The sequence below is a fragment of the Phalacrocorax aristotelis genome, chromosome 13 (genome assembly GCF_949628215.1).
Source record: "Phalacrocorax aristotelis chromosome 13, bGulAri2.1, whole genome shotgun sequence".
NCBI lineage: Eukaryota > Metazoa > Chordata > Aves > Suliformes > Phalacrocoracidae > Phalacrocorax > Phalacrocorax aristotelis.
The window spans coordinates 14,452,768-14,474,050 of NC_134288.1; the positions used below are offsets into that span (position 1 = coordinate 14,452,768).

A 21,283-nucleotide genomic window follows, 5' to 3' on the forward strand; every position below is an offset into this window, starting at 1 on the left:
TGGGTAGTTCCATCTTTCCTCTAGGGATTGAGCCCTCAGTAAAATTCTGGTGACATGCCTGTCCCCAGTTCCCAATTCAGAGAGCATTTAGTACTACCAAAATGTGGTAAAATACACTTAGCTTAATTTGCTCCAAACAAAATGCAGCACAGCCCTGTGGTAAGCATTACAAGTTGAAGATAAATCAAAACATCACAGACAAGTCTTTCCCTGACCGAGCACATTGGTCTGGGACAATCTGTAAAGCACCAACTCCTCTTCACTTTAACGAGAGAACCAGCTCCCTTATCCTTACCCTCCCTTCCCAAGCCTGCTGCACAAAGCGAACTACTGCCCGGAGGACATTGCTGTCACCAAGATAAAGAGCAGCACTGGTCTGCTGTGGACCATCAGCCCCCAGAGCCAGGTGGTCACAGCGGAGGAGTTTGCTGACTCACCTACTGCCTACCTCAGCCTCTACGGGGCCATCCTCAGGTATCGGCAGCCCAGCTCCAAGGAGGACATGAGGAAATTTCCTGGGGTTGTATTAGCTTGTGCCTAATTGTCGAGCTCCTCTTAAAAGTGCTGGGCGCACAGCTGTAGTAATTTAAGCTCTAATTCCTAGAAAACAATGTAGAGAGGCGCCTCCCTGGCTTTATCCTGCATGACCCTGCTCCATGTCCTGTGGTTGCCCAGGAGGCGGCCAAGGAACGGGAGGGCATCTGGGAACCCAGAGCGTGGCAGCCCCCAAGTTTTAGTTCTCTGCTTAGATACCAAGGTGACCTTCAGCAGCTCACTGAGCCCTGTGCTGCTTCGTTATCTTTGAGGGGCTGGCCTGGGGTCCCTGGCAGCGTGGAGGTCACAGGCCCTCACGGAGATTTACAAAACGATGCAGGTGCACGCTGCCCACTGTAGCAGCATTTCTAGTTAAAGTTGCTTAAGTAGTGCCAGAGGATGCTTCAGGTGTAGTCACCCACATCCACTGAGGTCAACCTCTGGTGTCTGGAACTGTTTCCCATGAATAACCATGCTTCTTTGTCACACGGAGGGCACTGCAAAGCTAAACGTGGTGGTAACTGTGGAGCACTTGGTGAGGATGGCCACAGAGGCAGTAAGAACATCTCACAGCTTTTGCAACGTGCTCCTTTCAGGCTGCACAGTGACGAGCAGAAGTGGAAAGCAGCTGCAGAGACCAAATCCCAGCTTTGCTGCTCGATGCAGGCTTATTTCTTTGGTAACCATCTCACATATTAAATTCTGACGTTGAGTCTCTGCTAATTCTAAGGCAGTTTTGGAATTGCCCCTTTTGCAGATCGCCTTCAGGTCTCATACCAAGATGCCTCAGGGCACACCCTGCAGCAGAAGCTAGAATTTCCCTTTCCCTGAAAGTAGGTAAGTAAATCCAGGTGACAGAAGCTGGTCTTGGAGGAACTGAAATTCTGCTCGCTGGGGGCTGTGAGCTTAATGGGAACGATGCCAGCGCAAGCTCTGTGAAACACAGAGGACAGTCAGTAATTTATTTGGTAATTACAGCTCACAAATCACTGCCTTGTGTAGGTGCTCTCTGCTGTAGAGAATAGACCTCTTATCTAAACAGAAGGAAATAATAATGTACATCAGGAATAGCAAGAGATTTTATTATGGAATGGAAATAAAAAAGCCTTCATTTTTATTTTTTATCTCAGAAACAGAGGAAGCATCAGACCTTTTCACTATTAGGTGTTGGATTGATTTATTTTACTCTGCTTAAGCAAACTTAAGCCAGTTTTCAGTTTTTTATTTCCTAAATATTTATCCTGTTTGCTTTTCAGGTATTTTGTACGAGATTTAATTAAAGACGTACTTAAATAAAGGCTTCTGTTAAGTGCCTTCCAAATTAAATCCAGCAGAATGATATGCTTTGAGACACAGCAAAATCAAAGAATGTGATGATCAGTCATCAAAAACTAATTTTCTCTTTATCTGGGCTTGTTGCATTCAGTGAATAATGTTAGGATTTAGCCTTATGCCACAAAACTGTAGGCTACTTTTTACATAAATATCTGCCTCATGTTGGCAAAACACTAAATTTCAAAATTAGAATTGATTAATTTGAAGAGTTTCTACAGGATGGAGATTGAAGACTTGATTTCAGAGCACTGAAATGAGAGCATCTTGCTGTTAGCTCTGGTGGTCGGACTGAGTCTGTAACAACGATAACTCTTCATGAACACATTTCCCACAACAGTTTTTGGTACCAGTGTTTTAGACAGAGTCTAAATGACCAAAGGCAGAGCAAGCTTGTTCATGGGTGGTTGTCCCAAAACTGTGATCATGTGGAACAGGGAACCAAAACGGCAAGGGAGAAGCAAATCTAGGAAATAATGAAGTTCTGTTTTCTTTATTTAAAAAAAAAAAGTTACATTTTGCCTAAGAATCAAATATAGCCACAAAACCAAAATGAAAAATGTTGTTTCTTTTCCCTTCTGTGTTAAGCTTTCCCTAAGGTCTTTAATCAAAAAGACTCATGCCTAAACCAGATGTGTACCTCACTGTTGGAACCCCATCTAAAACCTAGCGCCAGTTCTCTCCGGAGATCACCTCTGACACAGGGAAAGGTGTAATTCATCACAGCTCAGCTTGACTTTATCTGCAGAGCAGCCAAAAGTGTGTGCAGGGTGGGATTTTTCACCAGCAATACTCTGGCTGAGACAAGACGTGTTTCCAGGGGCTGATGTTTGCACCACCGGGCAGGGCCCGGCACCGATTAAAACTTGGTTGCTCCATCCCCAGGTCTGCCCCCGACATTACATAAATGGGCAAGTCATCTTCCACAGGCGTCCAAACCAAACTAGCGCCCGAAAGCTTGTGACCGGCTAATGCAGAGCCTAATCCTGTGCATCCCTCATTACTGTTGAATCAAACAAATTAAGTGAATCAGCATTAAGTGCTTCAGAACTGCCCCAAACCATTCCTGGAAGCTGTAACTCCATTAGGTCTGCTTTCAGATGTACGAGAGCTGGGAAAAGGAACTGCAACAGAGCAATGTCGTGCACAAACTTTGAGTACTCAAGTGATCTCAGAAATGTAAATAACACCATGAAGAGCCACATGGGATACGTAAGCTGCTTTAATAATAATAAATTTATTAAGTGGCAAGAAGCCACTCTGCTTTGTAAACCGATTTTACTTAATCACAGTCCCTCTATTTTTTATCTCATTTAACATGAATACATTCTGTAATTTGTATGTGAAAGATTTATGTAGAGATATGTTCTGGACCATTCTTGCTGACTTTACTGGTCGGAAAAACATTAAACATGCGGAAACAGCACCTTATTAAAACTATAGGCCCTTTCTCATTACATCCCCTTCGCTGCTATGCTAAACCATCACTGAATAAGCCAAGTCTACAGAGTTTTTTTCCCTTGTCCTGTGTTTGGAGATGTAGTGGGGCCTGCAGAAACGTCTGATAAAACCTCAATATGGTAAGTAATTCAGAAGGCTTTGTAAGCAATAGCTGCAGTTGCTTCTTCAGACTAGAGAGAGCTTCCCATGCATTAATGCACTTAGGTTTTGTGAGGAGCTCAGAGGAGGATGTGCCCTCTTCCTGATACAGTTAGTTGAGCCTGGACTCTGCACCACTGATACTGTTCAGCAACTGTGTGCACCAATAATTTAAGAACAAACAAAAAAAAAAAGAAATCTGGCTGTTTTTATCAGAAACAAGTAATAAATCTTATGATGATAGTAAAAAAAAATGGCAATTTCTGATGTGTGACATTTTCATTGCTTGAGAATGAATCAGTGCAAAGTGAGGTAACCCATGCACCCCGTCACTTTGGGCTGGGGCGCGTTAAACCAGGCGCCGCCTTTTGGAATCCCTCTCCATGTCCTCAGTGGGAGAGTCTCCGTTGCAACCTAGAGGGGACACCATGTTTAGCAAAGGGTCTTCAGATGCCCCTCCAAACAGGGACAGCAACAAAGCCACGCCATAGCCAGTAGCTCGTTCACCCTAGAAAAACAAAACAACACACAATTCACACTTCATAATGTACAACTTTAACCTAGTTTTATTTTACCTGCTCACTCAAAAAGCACTGATGGCGCATGGGTGCAGCGAATACTCGGGGTCCCCGTCAGGCCCGCTCAGCTTGTGCTTCTGTACCCTTACTGCTACTGGAATCCATCCCAGTTACATTAGATCAACACATCGGTTGAATCACATGAGAACTGAGCTCACGCTGACTCGAGGGAGAATTTATACCAGCATTGTTCAGGGCAGGGAATGTTTCATCCAGCATGAGTGTGGATTTGGAGTATGAGGTGAGTAAGTTGGGTTTAAAAAAAAAAAAAAAAGAGGAGACGAGGGAGTAAACTGGCTTGTTTTTAGGAAAAGAGAATATACACAAGTTCCGTCAAAGGGGGAAACCCCCAAGAAGAAACAAAGGTTTTCTCTGCAGCAGGTCAACAGGCAGGATGATCAACTCTGGTCGATCATCTTAAAACAGTATAGGTGAAAATGGAAGGCTAGGATTATTGCCACGAACAGAAAGCAAGACAGACGTTGAAGTTTACCACGATAAAGATGTTGCTGATTAAAGTGACCATTAGAATATTTTAAAATCAAAATGAAAAACATGAACAGATGAAGCTACCAGAACAAAGAAATTCCCAACACAGATGAAGAGCCAATAGTCTTCAGAAGAATTCTTCACCTCATTCTCTCACTTTGAATTTGATGGCACAGAATTCAGAGTATCTGCAGGCACAAGCAGCTTTCTTTATCCAGCTTGCTCGCCCAGGAAAATGTCAGAAGTCATACGAACATACTCACTGCATGAACGGGTGCAGCAATGTCTATGTGGACCCAGACTCCAGGCCAGTCAAAGCCAATGTGAGAAGCAATGAAGAGCCCAGCACAGGAGCTTGGAGTATTGTCTCGGTCCTGCAGAAATGATAAAAATAAAGTTGGTCTTGCATGAAAAGAAAATGCCAATGTTTTATTTTTGCCTACAGAAAAGACAGTTGTGTAAATCTAGTTCAGAGCTTAGTGAATGCCCCTAAAACAGTCTTGCAAACCAACTATACGGTTAATCCTTTGACTTAATCCCTGGCCCTGCTCAATTCCTCTTCTGCCCAAGCTCCTTTCTGCAGTGTTTTTGCAACTTAATGCACATTGTAACTCTCAAACGCAGCAAAAGCAGCTGCAGCAATCCCCGAGGCCTCTGTCCTCAATTTCCTGGTTTCTGTATTCCCACTTACTGTCTCTGTTGATTATATATGATCTAAGGAATATTTGTCTTTACTTCTTAAATGGTGACCATCCAGGAATTTAGCATTCATCTTAGGGCCACGCTTAGAAGGCAAGCAGCCTAAGGATACCCTTGCAGCAAGCTACCCTGTTTAAAATTGATGTTAAATATCAACGTAGTGACACATAGTCCGCAAAACCCCCAGGTAAAAGACCCTGAAGACCATTACTATATGGCCCATTTCTAAAAGATTACAGCCCACATGAGGAGCTTTCAGCCAGCTATCAACAGGCCAGCACACTATCTAGAAAACACATATTTTTATGTAATAAATGAAATTTAAATGAAAAAAAAATCTTACTGCCACAGAGTTCTTCATATCAGCTACAGCAGAGGTAAATTCACTGAAGTGGAGCTCAGGGCAATACACAAGAGGATGGACCAAGTCTCCGCAGTTCCTGCCAGCTTTAACGCAAGCCTTTTCCCACTCTTCGTTATTGGTAAGGACAGCAGCATGATACTTCCCTGTAGCAACTCCCTAGTGAGGTATAAGACAAAATCAGCAAGGACTCATCTTAACTGTGCCGGATAATTCTGTACTACTCCCTCTCAGCATTAACAGCTACTTTCCATCTAACAAAACCACCAAGAAAAAAACATGCCTCAAACCCACTCCACAAGAAGGTAGTGTTACAAATGTAGACAAAGACATTGTAGCTACTGCTGAATCTTTAAAAATTTCTGAAAGTCCATTCTGCAATTAAATAGTCTGCATTGTCTGGCCTGTTCATACCACTGTTCCACAAAAATATTTCCTTATAGTTACTGAGCAAGCAAACTATATCACTTTACAATTACTTATCCTTAGGTATAAAATTAAATCAGCAATGAATTATAAATAAAACATTTAACACACACACACACACACACACACACACAGAGGATACCCCAGCAACGCGTGTCAATCACACACAGTCCGAATATAACATCCGCAGGCTTTGGGAAGGTTGCTTCCTTCCAAATATACAAAACCCAGAAGCCACCATCACACCAGTTTTCCAGTAGGACAATGATGGAAAACTTTCAAAGGCCTGATGTTTACACCAACATATGCAACATTCATGCTTCTGAAATATGCCACCGTTTCTCCTCCTATTACAAAGACCAACGCATCTTCTACAAAATTAAACCACAAGAATCATGGCTTGTCAATATAACCTTCTATAAAACAGGAATAGATTTCAAAAACAATAGTGTTAAATTTGAACCCTTGTGTCATTCTGTGTATAACTTACAGTGTAAGCCATTTTAAGGACAAGAAAATTTCTAATTCCTATCGTCAGATCAGTTTTGCTAATTATAAAGCTGATGAATTGCAGACACTGACTACTGGATCATTTACATCAGCCGCTAATGCCATCAGAAGAATTCCATTTTTTCTTTAAGTACGCAAAAGCATAAAAGTTGCATAAAGAACAAAAAAAAAACCCACTTGAGTAATGCAGTTATAAATGTAACACATTCACAGCACGTATCACGTGCACAGAGGATTACAGTTTACTGGTGTTGCTGCTGGCAGCTTTCTCTTGCACAACTTTTGGAAGCCACCATCAGTCACAATAGTTCACAGTATCTACCTTCCACCAAAGACTAGCAGGACAGAGCCAAAGAGGTCTACAATGTGCAGACAGTAAAAGGATGGACCCCCTGTCTGCCAGCAGATCTGTATCAGTACCTGAGCTCCAGTAAGAGTGGCCATATCAAGAATGATATCAGCTCCAAGATCTTTGCACGCATAAGCTACTCCATCAGCCAGTATCAGTCTACCTTCTGCATCAGTGTTATTGATTTCCACAGTTCTAGGGAGAAGAGAGGGCATTTAGTACAACAGTGCTTCAGGCTGCAAGTTAAGGCTCATCTGTCTGGACTAGAATGCGGGATGAGAAAGCGGACTGAAACCTAACGTGCTTTCTCATTTGACCTTGCCAGTCTGTATGGCTGCTTGTTCCCCAGCTGCAAGCATCCAGAGCACACACGGAGGCGGGTTATAACAGTACTGTCTTCATGGTTAGGTCTACTTGTTGGGCCTGTACAACACCGAGCATGTCAAGCTGGGATTATACAAATTACTGCCATACAAAGAGGTATGATGGTCTGCTTAAAACAAGAACAGATGGCATATATACATGTGTATATATATACATATATGTATACATATATTATTTATAAGATGGTAGCCTGACTCTGCGACTGAGACAACATAGACTGCAGAAAACCGGCTGTACTGGAAAAAACACCTAAACCTGAGTGGTTTAAGGAAACTTCAGCTGATGAATGATATGTATTTTGATGTCTATTTACATACCTGACAGGAAACTCTAAGCACACTTAAAAGTCACTATGAGGGCTGGCTGAAATACTATTATCAATATTCAGGGAAGCTGATGAGGGACAGGTTCACAGTTTGCATGGTACTCAGATAAACAGAATCAAAGATGATGTTTCCTCTCAATGTTTCCGTGAGAAGGATAGATACAATCTTACTTTCCAGAGTAAAGAACATGAATGTCATCAGGTCTTGTTGCACGTGGTCCGACTGCATTCTCAGCCAAACAAAAAACAGCATGAAGATTGTCTTTAAAACCCTGTAACAACAATAGGAGAGAAATTCGCTTGATGTGAATCAAAAGCTAATTTATTGGGACTGAAATCAATGAGGGATTATGACTTCTTGAAAGCAATGCCACTAATTAGATGGGAAATCTGAGAGGAATGTCTTGTACCTTGAAGCTGAGGCCAAGAACTATAGAAAATGGGTGAGGAGGTAACATCTAATACTGGTTTTGAGTTCTCACTGGAGAGTGAGTACAAGCCTATATGCATATGACAGACAAATGGGGAAGGGATCTAGAAATCCCTTGTCAATTAAGCAGTGATCAGTACAATCTCTCAGTGGCAGGGTATCCGAATTAAAACATCTTTTATATGCAGCGCGCAGGTGTAACTGGAGACTATGTTTAGTCAAACCTGATTGCCTAGGAAGAGCACTTTGAGCTCTCTACAGCCAGCTCCAGTAAGGTCTTCACAAGCACAACTCCAAAGCCCACTGAACTCGCCACAAATAATAAATGCTAATATGCAGCCATTTCTGAACTCTATACTTTCCCTAGAAAACCAACCCCAGGCAAACAGATTCCACCTCTGAGAATTTTGATGGAAAGTAACTTTGACCGTGACCATCCTGGAACGTGGTGGTACTCCGTGTCCCAGTGGATCTCCCAGCTGCCAACAGCACATCGTGCTGCCTTTCAGCATCCCGCCTGCACCACAGGCCAGCTACATGCCACCAGGATCTATCCTCTCTCTTTCCATGTAAAACCAACAATATCCATGGTTAAGACAAATTTGGGTTGGGGGTTTTTTGGGGCGTGGGGTGGGTGTTTGTTGGACTTTTTTTTTTAATGTATCATTCCTGCTGGGAGGCACACGGTATTTTCAAACTCTTTTTTTCCCTTAGCCTCCTTTCTTCTGGCATATCCCATTGTGGTTTACTTTGGTTTAAAATCAAGTGTTTGTATGGTTATGGATGATATTTTACAATGTAGGATGATTTTGTTATTTATACAGTGGCTGTATTGCATGGAGGGATCCTAGGAACAGAAAGGGAGACAGCAGCATTTAACAAATAAAAACATTGTTCCTCCTCAACTGGGGTATCTAGCCTTAAGAACATTAAATTCCTAGGCAAAACAGGGTCAGTTTTACTGTTAATCTCTTGATAAAAGTCCAGAAATCTGGGCTTGCTGAATCAGCTCATGTTCTGAAGTCTAAAGGGCAAACGCATCAATCAAAACCTTTCAAAGCAACAGGCAGCATCCAGAAGCCATAAAGTAACTTCGCAGTTTCTAGTCCAGCCAGTGGGCAAAGAGCGTTGTTGATGAGATAACACTTCATCTGTGACCCTTTGCTCTTCCAAAATCGTCTGTGCAGCAAAAACCCCACGCTCTTCACAATCTCTCAGATAGACTGTACCAAATTTTCCTCATTCAAGTGGGAGATGCAGTTAACCTACTGTCAAAGAGTGAAAACCCGCTTCCAGAATCAGCTGCCTTTTCCTGAATCTCATTCCATCTGTAGCTCTTCAAAAGCAGGACTCGCTATGTTAACGTGCAGGATCAAGAAGGATTTCAACAACTTAAGTCAATTTTTTTCTCTTTTCCCTTGCGTTGGAAAGCTCATCACAGATGAAATGAATCTTTCTAGGAAAAAATCACTTGCTTAATTTTGCTGTCCAAAGCCTTTTTAAATTAACATTGTAAAATTGTTGAACAGCATGCCGGCAAATATTTTCTGAAGATTGGTAATAACCTCTGCCCCTCTTCCCACGGAGCTTTCTATGCAACACACGTTTCCAACGTCAGTCTCTGTGACAAAGCATAGCTAATTTAAACACCTTCCAGCTTTATATTATTCTTAGAAGCATTTAAATAGGAAAAAAAACCAAAAAGACATCTTGAAACAGTAACGACAAATTCTTTCCACTGCCTATCTGAATATATTTTCTACAGGTCTTCTTAGACGAGGCTGTAAAATTAAACAGCTAGATCATTCTTTTGTTTTTATATATAAAGGTACAGATTTCTTGTCAGGTGTGACAGCTTCTTCAGGCTCAGATTGTCCAAATACATTACTGCCAGTTACATTGTTACAATGAATACGAAATGACATGATATGATATGCGTATGAAATGACAGATCACTTACATTCACACCTGCTGTGACTGTGAATGCAACTTCTCTTGTTGCAGATAATTACACAAAAAGCTACTTTGGAAACAAGGACTGAATCACCGAAAGAAAGTACCATATCCACGGCCTTCCCAGACTGCCAAAGCACTGTTTAAGTTCTAGCTCTTGTCCTTTGCAAACACGTGATCTAACTTTCCGAAGGACTCAGCTGTGGAAAGCTAGCCGTTTTGCCATAGATGCAGCTCACAAATCTGTTTTCAATTTTAAGTCTCTGCAGATAGCTGTGAAGTTTACAATCTTTCCACATCAAACATGCTGCTAGGGCCAAGGCACAGAGCTAAACTGTTGAGAAATGGGAATTTGGCACCGATCATCCCCTGGACAAAGCTTCCATCAGATCTATGCATTAATCTGCAGCAGTAAATGTTCTTTGAACTTTGGATATTCCTTGGAGGCAAGAGCTGCTCTGTCAGCAAGACTCAGTCACTGGATTTGTGGAGAGGGCAGAGTTTTGCTGGCAGTGGCCACTTCTTTTCCCCAGTTCGTACTGTTAAAGAACAATATGCATTTTTTTAATTCTTCATATTTCAATACCTGGCTTCCTCTCAGCTCCCCTACTACTTTCAGACCACAGGGGCAAACCAACAAGCAGCTCCTGATGAGACTAGAGCTGCCACTTCCCCAGTAGGTTAATATTAGAACTGGCACAGGATTTGGAACACGGACAGACTTCATATCCCAGCATCACTCATCCCCTTCTTTGCTAAGGGGACGACAGCTGCCCCAAATCCCACAGCTTAAACAAAATCAGCGCTGGATAACTCAAGCATAAATCTGATTCAAGGAACTAGAAACCACTCAGTCCACAAAACAAATCCTGAAATTCAAGAAAGACTCAAAAAAGAAATTAGCACTCAAGGAATTTCTCACAATTCTCAAGATCCTGGTAAAGATTTGAAATATTTTCCTGAAATAGCAGAAAGAGCAGAGTGGCTCAAGATCACTAACAGCAATGGCAGGTCAGAACTTCAGGATTAGTCTGGCCCCCATATCTGGGAAAATATCCAAAAGCCAGACTGCTCCTTGGCAATACTGGGCTACGTGATATCAATTAACACGTTTTACTTACTTGCTTTACAGTGGCTTTGAAGGCACCCAAAATAGCAGCTGCTCCACCACAGTCTCGTTTCATTCCAGGCATAGTAGTCTGTTTAAACAGAACCACAGGATTTTTTTTTCTTTAAAGAGAATTTCACAGTAATGCCTGCTAAAACTAGTATTTCTGATGCTTCTGTAACCCTGATCTTGACAGTGCTCAGCTGTAACAGAAACACAGAACACGTGCATCTGCTTATTGGTGGATCTTGCCTTAGAGCTGGAAAGTACTAAACCTCTGCTGCTCATTTGTTAGAGAAATAAAAAGGTTGTTTACAAGATTCACATTGAGGCCAACGCAAACGGGTTTTGGATCTGTCTCTAAAATCAGAAATTAAACATCTTTGCTTCTAGCACTCTCCTAGCAGTGGGCAACACTTAAAGGGCAAACTATCAGGCAGCTATTTAACTGCTCTGTAAAGGGTTCCTTCAATCCTATTTGGTCTTCTCCTTGCCCCCCGGTAGTTTGTGTCCATATGGATGAGAGTAGATCAAGTGTTTACTCAAATAAATATGCTTTGGTTTCCTACAGACATTAACGGCATTATTTCCATCAGAAAAACAACACTGTAAGCAAAGGCAGCAGAAGAACAAGTATTTATGTACCTTTCCCTTAATGCTGAGTCCTCCAGTGTCATACACAATACCTTTGCCCACCCATGCAATGGTCTGTGTAGCACCATCTGGAGTGTGACTGAGAACCGCTAGGGCTGGAGGATGCAGAGCTGCCTTGCCAACTCCATAGATACCTGGAAAACAGAATTAAGCCACTTGTGGGAAAGACTGCAGGGAGCAACCTGTGGCTATGTTCTGTAAAACATCTTGGAACACTACAGGCAATAAAACAGTTTCAAAAATGCACAGATAAAACATTACATTACAATGGAGACGACAAAACGTTCCAATTCACTGCTAGGGAAACAGTTGAATTTTCAACAAGATGTACCTCCAAAGCCTCTCTCTTTCAGCTCCTCATCTCGAATAATGGTAGGAGTAATCCCAAGATCCTTGCCAACTTTTTTGATTTCCTTAATTATTAAAAGAAAAAGGAGGACACTGTCAGTCGGTCGTCAAAAGAATGCATTTGTGTCTTTCCACACATATGGGCACCCACTTCAGGGTTTTGCGTGATTTTTGCATGCACACACAGACAAACATTCACAATTTTGGGAGTGGTGCTGGTTTTCCAATGGCCTAATTCCACTGAGACATCCTTGACTTACTATGGCATGAAATGCAAACATGACCTTTAAGCTCCACCAATAAAAGAAATCTGCAGAGGTGAAGGCCAGCTGTTTGCTCCGTTGGATCATGATGTAATAGGACAGGAATACTTTCATTCTCAACAGCCTTCCAGACCTTTATGATAAAACTAATTTGGCAACACATCAACTTCTATCCCAGAATTTCAGAAATTCTTGTCACCATCGGGCTTAAGACAACACTAGCACTGGCAAAGCAGCCAGTGTCATGATCAAATCAAGAACTCATGTCTCCTGACTCCCAGTGCCTTACCCCAAGCTGTACGCTCTGCCTCCTTCCAACTTATCAAAGTTTTACAAAATATTAAAGGCTGAAGAAATAGCCTCAGCATCCTTGGACAGGTTTTCTGATGTACCTCCCCCTAGCTGACATACAGGCTTTGCTAAGAGATGGCAATGCTAGCTCTTGATTACTGTAGCCTAGACTTACAGTTAGTAACTCTTACTCATCAGGTGTATTACCTACCTCCAGGAAGGTATCTGTGTTCATTTCATTGCATGGGGTGTCCACAATTCGAGCAGCCAGCCTGACTCCTTCTGTAGCACTTGCCAGGCACTGTGAAAAGAAGTGAGGACACCTGAGAACTGGCCTTGGTTTGGCTGGTTTTCTGCATAGCTTTGCATTTAGTCTTGTGCAGCCTACACCAGGTGTGCAGTTCCTCTGCAGCACATTAATGCTTCACTGCAACCGATCACAGGCAGTTGTACAGTATTAAATAACATCAAACAAGCTAACCATTATTTTTTGTATGTGTCAAGCTTAAGTTATTTCTCCCTATGCTCTAATTTCTAAGCAACTGTGTTCCTTCCCCCAGTGAATTGGTATTGCAAAATTAGTAGCCTTCTCCACTGTCAAAGTGAGACCAGGAAGGCAATGTGAGGCAGAGGAAAGAAAGATAAGAGGAAGCCAACTCAGAAAGTCACCACGAGTTTGTAGGCTACTCGCGTTGGAAATCTGCAGAGATTACACCATCTACAAGATGGGAAACCACAAAGTTTATATATGGCAGGCAGAGTGGCCGAGTGCAATAAAGATTACTACCATAAGACATTCTATATGGCAGGCCCATGTGGAATGTGTAATATTTCATATTTGTGTAAAACATGCATGCATCTCTTTCTTCATTCCTGTGGCAAAACGGACTGACCTTCACCTGGACTGAGTAAAAACTTATCTAAGCAAGAGCGGACAGCATCAACGTGGTTGACAGTGAGCATGCCAGTGCTGTTTCCTTAAAGAAGAATCCTCCTGGCAAAAAGGACAATGAGGGCACCAGACACTTCACCTTTTCAATCCTGTGTATCAACAACTTGAAACAAAAAGACTAGGTGGAAGGAAACTCTATTCAAGCTTTCCAGTAGCCGTACTACACTGAAGACCACACACAGCAGACGGGTGAGTCAAGATGGGTTTCAAAGGAATGCGATGTGCTGGATAATCATTTGTGCTGAGGTATCTGAAGTTTGGCTTGGCCAGACTGACCCAAGGACTCTATACGTTTTGTATCCCAGCAGACTCATAAACCTTGGCTTGCTCTGGAATGGTGCCCCATTCCCTACAATTACTTTGATTGCTTTACTTCCCTTAAAGGGATAAGGACCTCCTTGGGAGCCAAGCTAGGTTTGGAGTGATTCACCATTAGGGCTGTGCAGGTAAATGGAGGCGCTCTGACCCAAAGGCTAAGCCTGAGGGAAACAACATGACTTACAGAAATAATCTGTGCCTGGGTTTGGCTTCCAGGGTACCCAAGAGAACCTGGATAACGGCAGCCTTCAGTAAGCGCCCTGTAAAACTATGACAGTCCCTGATAGTCCTCACCATAAAATAACCTGGACAACGCAGTAGGTGCAAAACACAGCAACTTGCCGAGGCAGAGGTTTAGCTAAAAAAGAATCCTACCACATGCTCTTCCATGCTCTGCAATAGCTGTCTGGTGCTGGCTGAATTTAAGGGGTGAAAACTTAGCTTGGAGGAAGCCAGTAATAGCTCTGGCAGTGACATCAAGGAGAAGAACAGGAGGTAGAAATAATTTCAGCTTTGTTTTTCAGTTATAAATAACCCAAGTGGTTTGGAACCTACCTATCTGAAGGAACTATTTTTGACACCAGTTACGTTTTTTCTGATTTGGGGCATGGAAAAAATTGAGTGATCAGCAGTTGTGCTCATAGCACATCCGCCACTTTTCCGAAAACTGGACTGGTATAATTTGCTGTGGCCAAATCAGTTCACAGAGTAAGGCCAAAGTATGGAGGAAGAGATACTGAAAGACAAAACACCCCATACCCTAAAGCTGCAATTCTGTGAATTTCAGATGCAGTAACACTGTATCCTTTGTCAAATCCATCATCAAAATTTTTAAAGGGAGTTGTATAATCTCACTGACTGATCAGCTAAGTGAGTGTCCACCCATACTGAAGCACAGAACCTGGAGAACTGAACGGGAAGTTGCCTAAGTGCAAGTCTTGGAATAGCTTTTACATCAGGATCTCCAAGAGTCCGAATAACCTAGCATACTGAGAGTTACCTGATACGGAGTTTCCTCTCTGTAACAGTCGGGCACAAGCAAAACAGCCTTTGATTATCTGCTATTGAAAGATGACTCAGACATATTTAACTGTTATGTATAGCTCATCTCCAAGTTGCGTTATTTCTTAGGGCCTTGTTTCTGGCTACAGTTCTGCTAGAAAAACTCAGCCAAAGAGGTACATCAGACAGAAATATTGGAGGCTGTATGTGATCCCAGAATAAGCAACTTTTAGTGACTTCACTTGAATATTCACCTGCACAGCCACATGGAGATTTCGCCCAGATAAAGTTAGAAGCCCACACACCAAAGGCAATCTAATATTAAAGGCTAAAAATACATCATTTGCATCTATGATAAACATGAGAAAAGAGCATTTTTCTCTGTGCTACCTGTTTGATGTTTTCTACCCCCAAAATCTAAATTCCGAGTAACATCTTCAGCCTCTGCTGCAGTAATATGTTCAATATTTTTACTCACAGGTGCTGTGAACTGACCAATCTCAGGGAACTTTGACCTAAGATAACTTATTTTAGATACAGCACCTATTCCATGCGTAGCCTGACACAGATGTAATTGCACACGCAACTAATAGAAGAAAAAAAATTCAGGGAATAATGGAAAAAACTGATGATGGAAAAATCCAAAATCTTACTTTAAGTGTTGCCACTTCTATTGGTCCATTGTTTTGTCCAACGAGGAAAAACTCTACTGTGACAGTTTTCTTCTCTGTGCGTCTTGATGCGCTGGACCGATGTGTGAACAATGGGAAAGCCCTGGCCAACGCACAGGCAGAAGCGAAGACTTCAGACCGCTCGCAGACCATCTGAAACACGAGCCGGAAGAGAAGAAGTCAGACAACATTAGGGACGTGGAAGACTACATTTAAAAGGATCTGTTACCTGTGATATTATTGGCAAAGGTGGGGGGGGGGAACCCAGTGGGTGAGTGGGAAATAACTGATGTCTGACTCAAGACATATCATACGTCACTGTTTGCATGGACGGAGCGGCAGTACAAACAGTGCTACGTTGAACTAGCTCAGTTCATTTCCCATATGGAAATAAATTACACTGCTGGACTTGACTGTGTGGGAATCAGTACATCCTTAAAAGGGAGCTGGACTGCTTTAATTATACTAGTGCAATTAACACAGGTTAGCATACAGATCAAGACAAAAAAAAAAAAAGCATGGGAACCATCAGCATGTGTTCAAAACAAATGAAACAAAGAGAGAAATGATATAAGAATGTGGCTAATATTAACCCAAAAGCTTTTCAAGATGTAGAATGTTTTTCTGTAGCTCATTACAGAAATTACCAATGGAAAACAGTTTTAGCTAAACATTTTCAAAGTTAACTATCAGGGAAAAGATTAAGTAGAGCTATTACTGTTGCAAGTAAGTTTTCCAAGTGAAGAATATAATTAATTTTGTTACCAACTCTGACTATATGAGACTTCTCTAACAACCTAGAAATCTGAATTAATCTGGAGAAGCCACAGAAACAAATAACAAATTCATCAGGCATGACCAAAGCAGTCCAAGACCATGTCCCACAAAGGACTTGTGTTGGAGCATTAGTTTGCATTAAGGCTTTTAAAATTCACTGAATAACACAAACAAGGCACCTTAAATGGGTTACGGGATATAGACATAGCACCCTGCGTGCAGGCTACATCAGTCTCCTAAAGCATGTGCTGATGTTGTAAATCCTATTTCGAAAAAAAGCCAATACTGGTTCCATTTGCACAGATATTCCTCATTGAAGACACTCCATACATACCCAACCTTAATTCCCCTCCAACTGCTTGAGCACACATAAGCTATTATAGTTAGGTCTTGTTTACATGTCAGCGCAAAGGCACTTATAAATGTCAGTATAATTATATCGGTAAAACTTGCCCACCTCCAGTCTCCTTGGATACAGCTAAAATCCTGAAAAGTCGAGAAAATACTTGACTACACATTTCACCAGAAGCATTTTCAAGCAGCCACTTACAACAATACATCTGTTGACACCTCCTGGAAGGCAATTTCTAACCAGGCGGGTGATGAACTGAGCTGCAGATGGACTGTTGTGTCGGCTGACCCTGGAAGGCAAAGCGGCCACAGTGGCGTAATTCAGGTAGAGAGGACAGCTGTCGGTGGGGTTTGGATTCAGAGTGCTTAAAGCCGATTGCCATATCTGGGGAGAAAAGAAGAATTTAAACAACTGTATCTGACTGTTCTTTCCCTCTCATTCCCACTCTATTTAGGCAGTCTTTAATGACGGGATTTTAGGTGTTGAGTAGAAAGAAATCGTGCAAACACGTTTAAATGCAATAACCTCTGGAGTGAAAAGAAACAGGAAATACGATGAGCCTATTTATTAACCAGAAAATACAAACGTGCTTCCCATTACAAGCATCTCTTTTAAGCCACGTGAATTACAGCTTAAAAACACACCATATAGTGCAAAGGCTGCTTCAGAGCTTTTTAAAGTCCAGAGTTCCTAGCAATAAATAGATGGATTGATTTACTAGTCCTGGTTTATTGTTTCACATAGCAATTAAATTAAAAACAAACAAAAGAAAGCAAAAATACTGTCATAAAAGACTCGGGAGTCAAGCAAAAAAAAAAACCAAAACCAAAAAAACCCAACCTGCCAAACACCTAGCGACCTAAAAGCTGCGATGCAAAACATTTAACATTTTAGCACAAGCCATCACCACCATCTAAATAAAAATAGCTCGGCACACGGCGGGGCAGCGGGGAGGGGGCAGCCTGCAGGGAGCCCCCCTGCTTCGCTAGTTAGCGCTAATTGCAGCCGGTCCCCGCCTCACCTCAGAGGGCAAAGCACTTCCCACCCGTGGGGTGGGCGCGGGAGCGAAGCCGCGCTGCCTCACCCGCGGGCGGGGAAGGGCTGGGCCGGTCCCCCCGCCGCAGCAACAGGCTCCCGCCGCCCCGGTTCCCCTCCGTGTTCCCGTTAAGGGCCGCTCCGAGGGGGTAAAACCCGGCCCCGAGGCCGGGTTTCCCCTGCGCCGGCCCGCGGGCCCCGTCCCCCCCCCCGGCCGCGGCAGGCCCCGGCGCCGGGCCGGCAGCCGCAGGCCGGCCCAGCCCCCGCCTCCCCCGCACCACGAGGCCGCCGGGGCCGGGCGGGAAGCGGCGGCCTCGGAGGGGGCCCCGCGGGGCGGTGTCTGTGGGGGACACTCGGGGACACGGCGGCCCGGCCTCACCTCCTCGGTGACCCGCGGCTGCAGCTTGCCCCGCAGCTGGGCCCAGGGCAGGCGGTGGAGGTTGTGGAGCTGCCCCAGGACGAGCAGCGGGCGGCTCTGCGGGTCCGCCTCGCCGGCGCTGGCCTGGAACTCCAGCTGCACGTTCGCCATCTTCCGGCTCGGCTTGGCCCGGCCCGGCCCGGCCCGGCCCGGCTCGGTCGGCCCGTCCGCACGGCTCCGCCCCGGCCCCGGCGCCGGCTCGGCGGGGCGGGCGGCCCCCGGCGGCCGCGGCGGGCAGGGCAGGGCGGGCGGGCGGCGGGACCCGGATGGGGCGGAGGGAGGCGGCCCGGCCCGCCCCGAGATGGCGGCGGCGCGCCCGGGGGCTGCCCAGCGCCCGGCACGGCGCTGCCCGCCTCGCCGGGGCCGCTGGGCTAGGGAGAGGGAAAAGGCCGTGCGCCAGGGCTCTGCGTTTGGCCCGCGTTCCAGGAAACTGACGGGTAGATCGGGGGGGTTTTACAGTTTCGCAGGTTACGGAGGAAAATAGGGAAAAAAATAGCTGCAGGGAACGCTGCTGTGCAAAGCGTGAGGCGCCCCGTGTGCGTGCATCGAGGCGTGCGGGGCGTTTGCGGAGGGGAAAGGAATCGGTACCAATGCAGCTACCTGGCATACAACCGAAAGGCAATGTTATCGAGCCAAAAGTCAGTATTTCCCCTACGTAATGCCATTGTAGGATGGAAATGCTTCATTTTGAAAGTGTGAAGTTACATACGGATAAAAATGGAAAAAGCCGAATTCCTCTTTTCCTCATGAAGTTTTGGATAAAATGTATTGCTAAAAAATGTTCCAGAAACAGAAAAAAGCCAAAATATTCTCCAAGGTACAGTGTGGGGACCCTCTAAAAGGAAACGTTTTCCAAACACCACCTTTGATAGTAAATTTAAATGTTTGTTTTAAACATAATAGGGTATTTATCCTCATCTCTTTGTATTTGCCAATCGCCTCCTGTTAATGTTAGGGCAGTAGGGGATTGGTACTTGTTAATCTGTGGCTAGGAAAATCTAAACATCACTAAGGGAGCACACTTCCACCGGAAACGTGAATCCTGATGCATATGATGGAAATACATCTAAAAAGAAAAAAAAAATGGTTGGATTGCAGAAAAAGCTTCCGTAGAGTAAGGTCTTACTTGGTCTCTGAAGGCTTATTATAGAAACTTTATTGCCTGATACATTTAAAATTAGCCTGAATAAAAGATCTAGCAAAATGTGCTGCAGAGGTCAGTCGCGCACCCTCGCAGACCGGACAGAACTCAGTAAACAAGCTCCAACTCCAACTTCTATGAATCTCTTTGCTGAGCCACAGAACATAAAACTGTTTAGGGGCTCACCATTATTCCAGGACATATCGTCACTGTGGCAGATATGAAAGACAATAACACACAGCAGTTGTTTCAGCACTGAGGCATTCAAGAGATTGAAGCAGGCAGTCAGCTCCTAGTCACCGAGTACAAATTCTGCTATTCCCGCTACTGCAAGAATTCCCATTCGGCGCTGCCCCCGAATCCACATCATCTGAACGGTAGACAAAGCAGCAGGAAAGACTCACGGGAAAGTTAAGGACAGCAGAGGAGGGCCCTAGTCAAGGCAATACACTGAGAGCGTCAGTTCTAGCTAGAGGACAGAAACTTTCTACGTACGTTCCACTAACAGTAGCTGCAAACATTTTTACTCGTACGAGCCACAGCAGAAGCTGCAACATGGACCAATCTGCCACGGCCACACCAATTATTGGTCCTCTACAAGTATTTATGGAATTCAGCCACTCCAGCATAATCATACATAATCCCTCATCATTAATATGCAACATCAGAATGGATTCCCTGTTTTAATGAATTTTAATTTATCCAGGAAGGCTGTTGAGTTTGCAGTCTGGGGGATTTTTTTTTTTAAACTAGTAAATAGACATTTTTCCCCAGCAAAATCAGTTTCACTATCACTTATCCACCACCTTACATTCTGCAAGGCTGTACCAAAAGCAAGGCTTCCAAGGATAAGACTCATTTGCATTGTGGTAAGTGTTTCATAAAAGCAAACCTTAAATTAATACAATCTAGGCAGTCTCAGTGAACACTGAATCAATTATATTCATCCAAATTTTTAGCACATTCTAAAACAATCACCAAGCAAGAAACTAATTATTCCATTTTAGTTTTCAGTTTCCAGAGAAGGTTTGCAATAGAAATAAATTTGCTATTACAGTGCTTTTAATACTGTCATTTTCACATACCACTAGAATTAACTTCTGTTAACAGGGAGTAGCAGCTCATTTTTGCACACTTGCATGTATTTTAATGGAGCAGTTCCATACAAGCCAACAGCTTTGCAAGTCACTCCCACCAGGTGAGGAGCCATGGATTCTTGAGAGAAGCTCTAGCAATGCTGCTCTGTTCCTTTGTAAGGAATCAGAGGTTCAGTGCAAGCCAAGAAGAAGAATCTGGCAACGATGAAGAGGCCACAATCTGCAGAACAGAGTGTGCCAGCTTCCTCTGCAGCTGAATAGACACGATTACAGGGCTGGACAGAAGTGCCGTCAGAAGGTTCAGGCAGCTCTTGCTCCTCGAACACCCGAGAAGGCAGCAGCCACTATTAAAGCCAAGCTATTCCTCAGCTGCAGTGGCTTTTTTGGCCTTTCCCTGCCCAATGGCAAAGACAGCACCCCTTCTGTAACATGCCAGGTAGAGATATTCTTACAAAGCACAGCATAAGGGTTTGATTTGATTTAGGCTCACTCCTAATAAACTAGACACCCTCAAAGATTTAGAAGCCTGTTGCTGTGGGTTTGGGTTTCTTTTTTTTCCATGATATAATCAATTTCAATAAATTCCAACTCGAGTTACACAGGAAAATTGACATCTGAGTTTAACCTCTTGTCCGATGCATATTAAAATATCCTTTTACAGGATTTGGATAGAAAGTATATAAATATGTAGCCCATTACTGCAGTGGAGTTAAGATACCATGGGCATAACCCATGGGAAATAACTCTTGACAATGCAAGTTACTTTGTGCTACAGAAAGTTAATTTTTTTTTCCCCCAAGGCATTTCATGTCACTGCTGCTTTCATTTAATTATGAAGGATATATAGAGATGCATTAACATCACACAAGTATGTTCCAGTTTATACT

The 21,283-nt window shown here is 43.6% G+C and overlaps 1 protein-coding gene across 1 annotated transcript; it reads right to left on the reverse strand.

The window, feature by feature from the left end:
- Positions 1–3,070: 3,070 nt before the first annotated feature.
- On the reverse strand, positions 3,071–18,362 carry NPEPL1 (aminopeptidase like 1). The gene is made up of 12 exons (XM_075108523.1): positions 18,120–18,362; positions 16,904–17,089; positions 15,559–15,729; positions 12,845–12,934; positions 12,063–12,144; positions 11,723–11,865; positions 11,091–11,168; positions 7,758–7,858; positions 6,949–7,072; positions 5,575–5,751; positions 4,796–4,906; positions 3,071–3,973 (listed from the first exon to the last, which is right to left on the reverse strand). Exons 1-12 carry the CDS (start codon positions 18,267–18,269, stop codon positions 3,815–3,817), a joined length of 1,572 nt encoding a protein of 523 aa, XP_074964624.1. The 5' UTR covers positions 18,270–18,362; the 3' UTR covers positions 3,071–3,814.
- Positions 18,363–21,283: the final 2,921 nt, after the last annotated feature.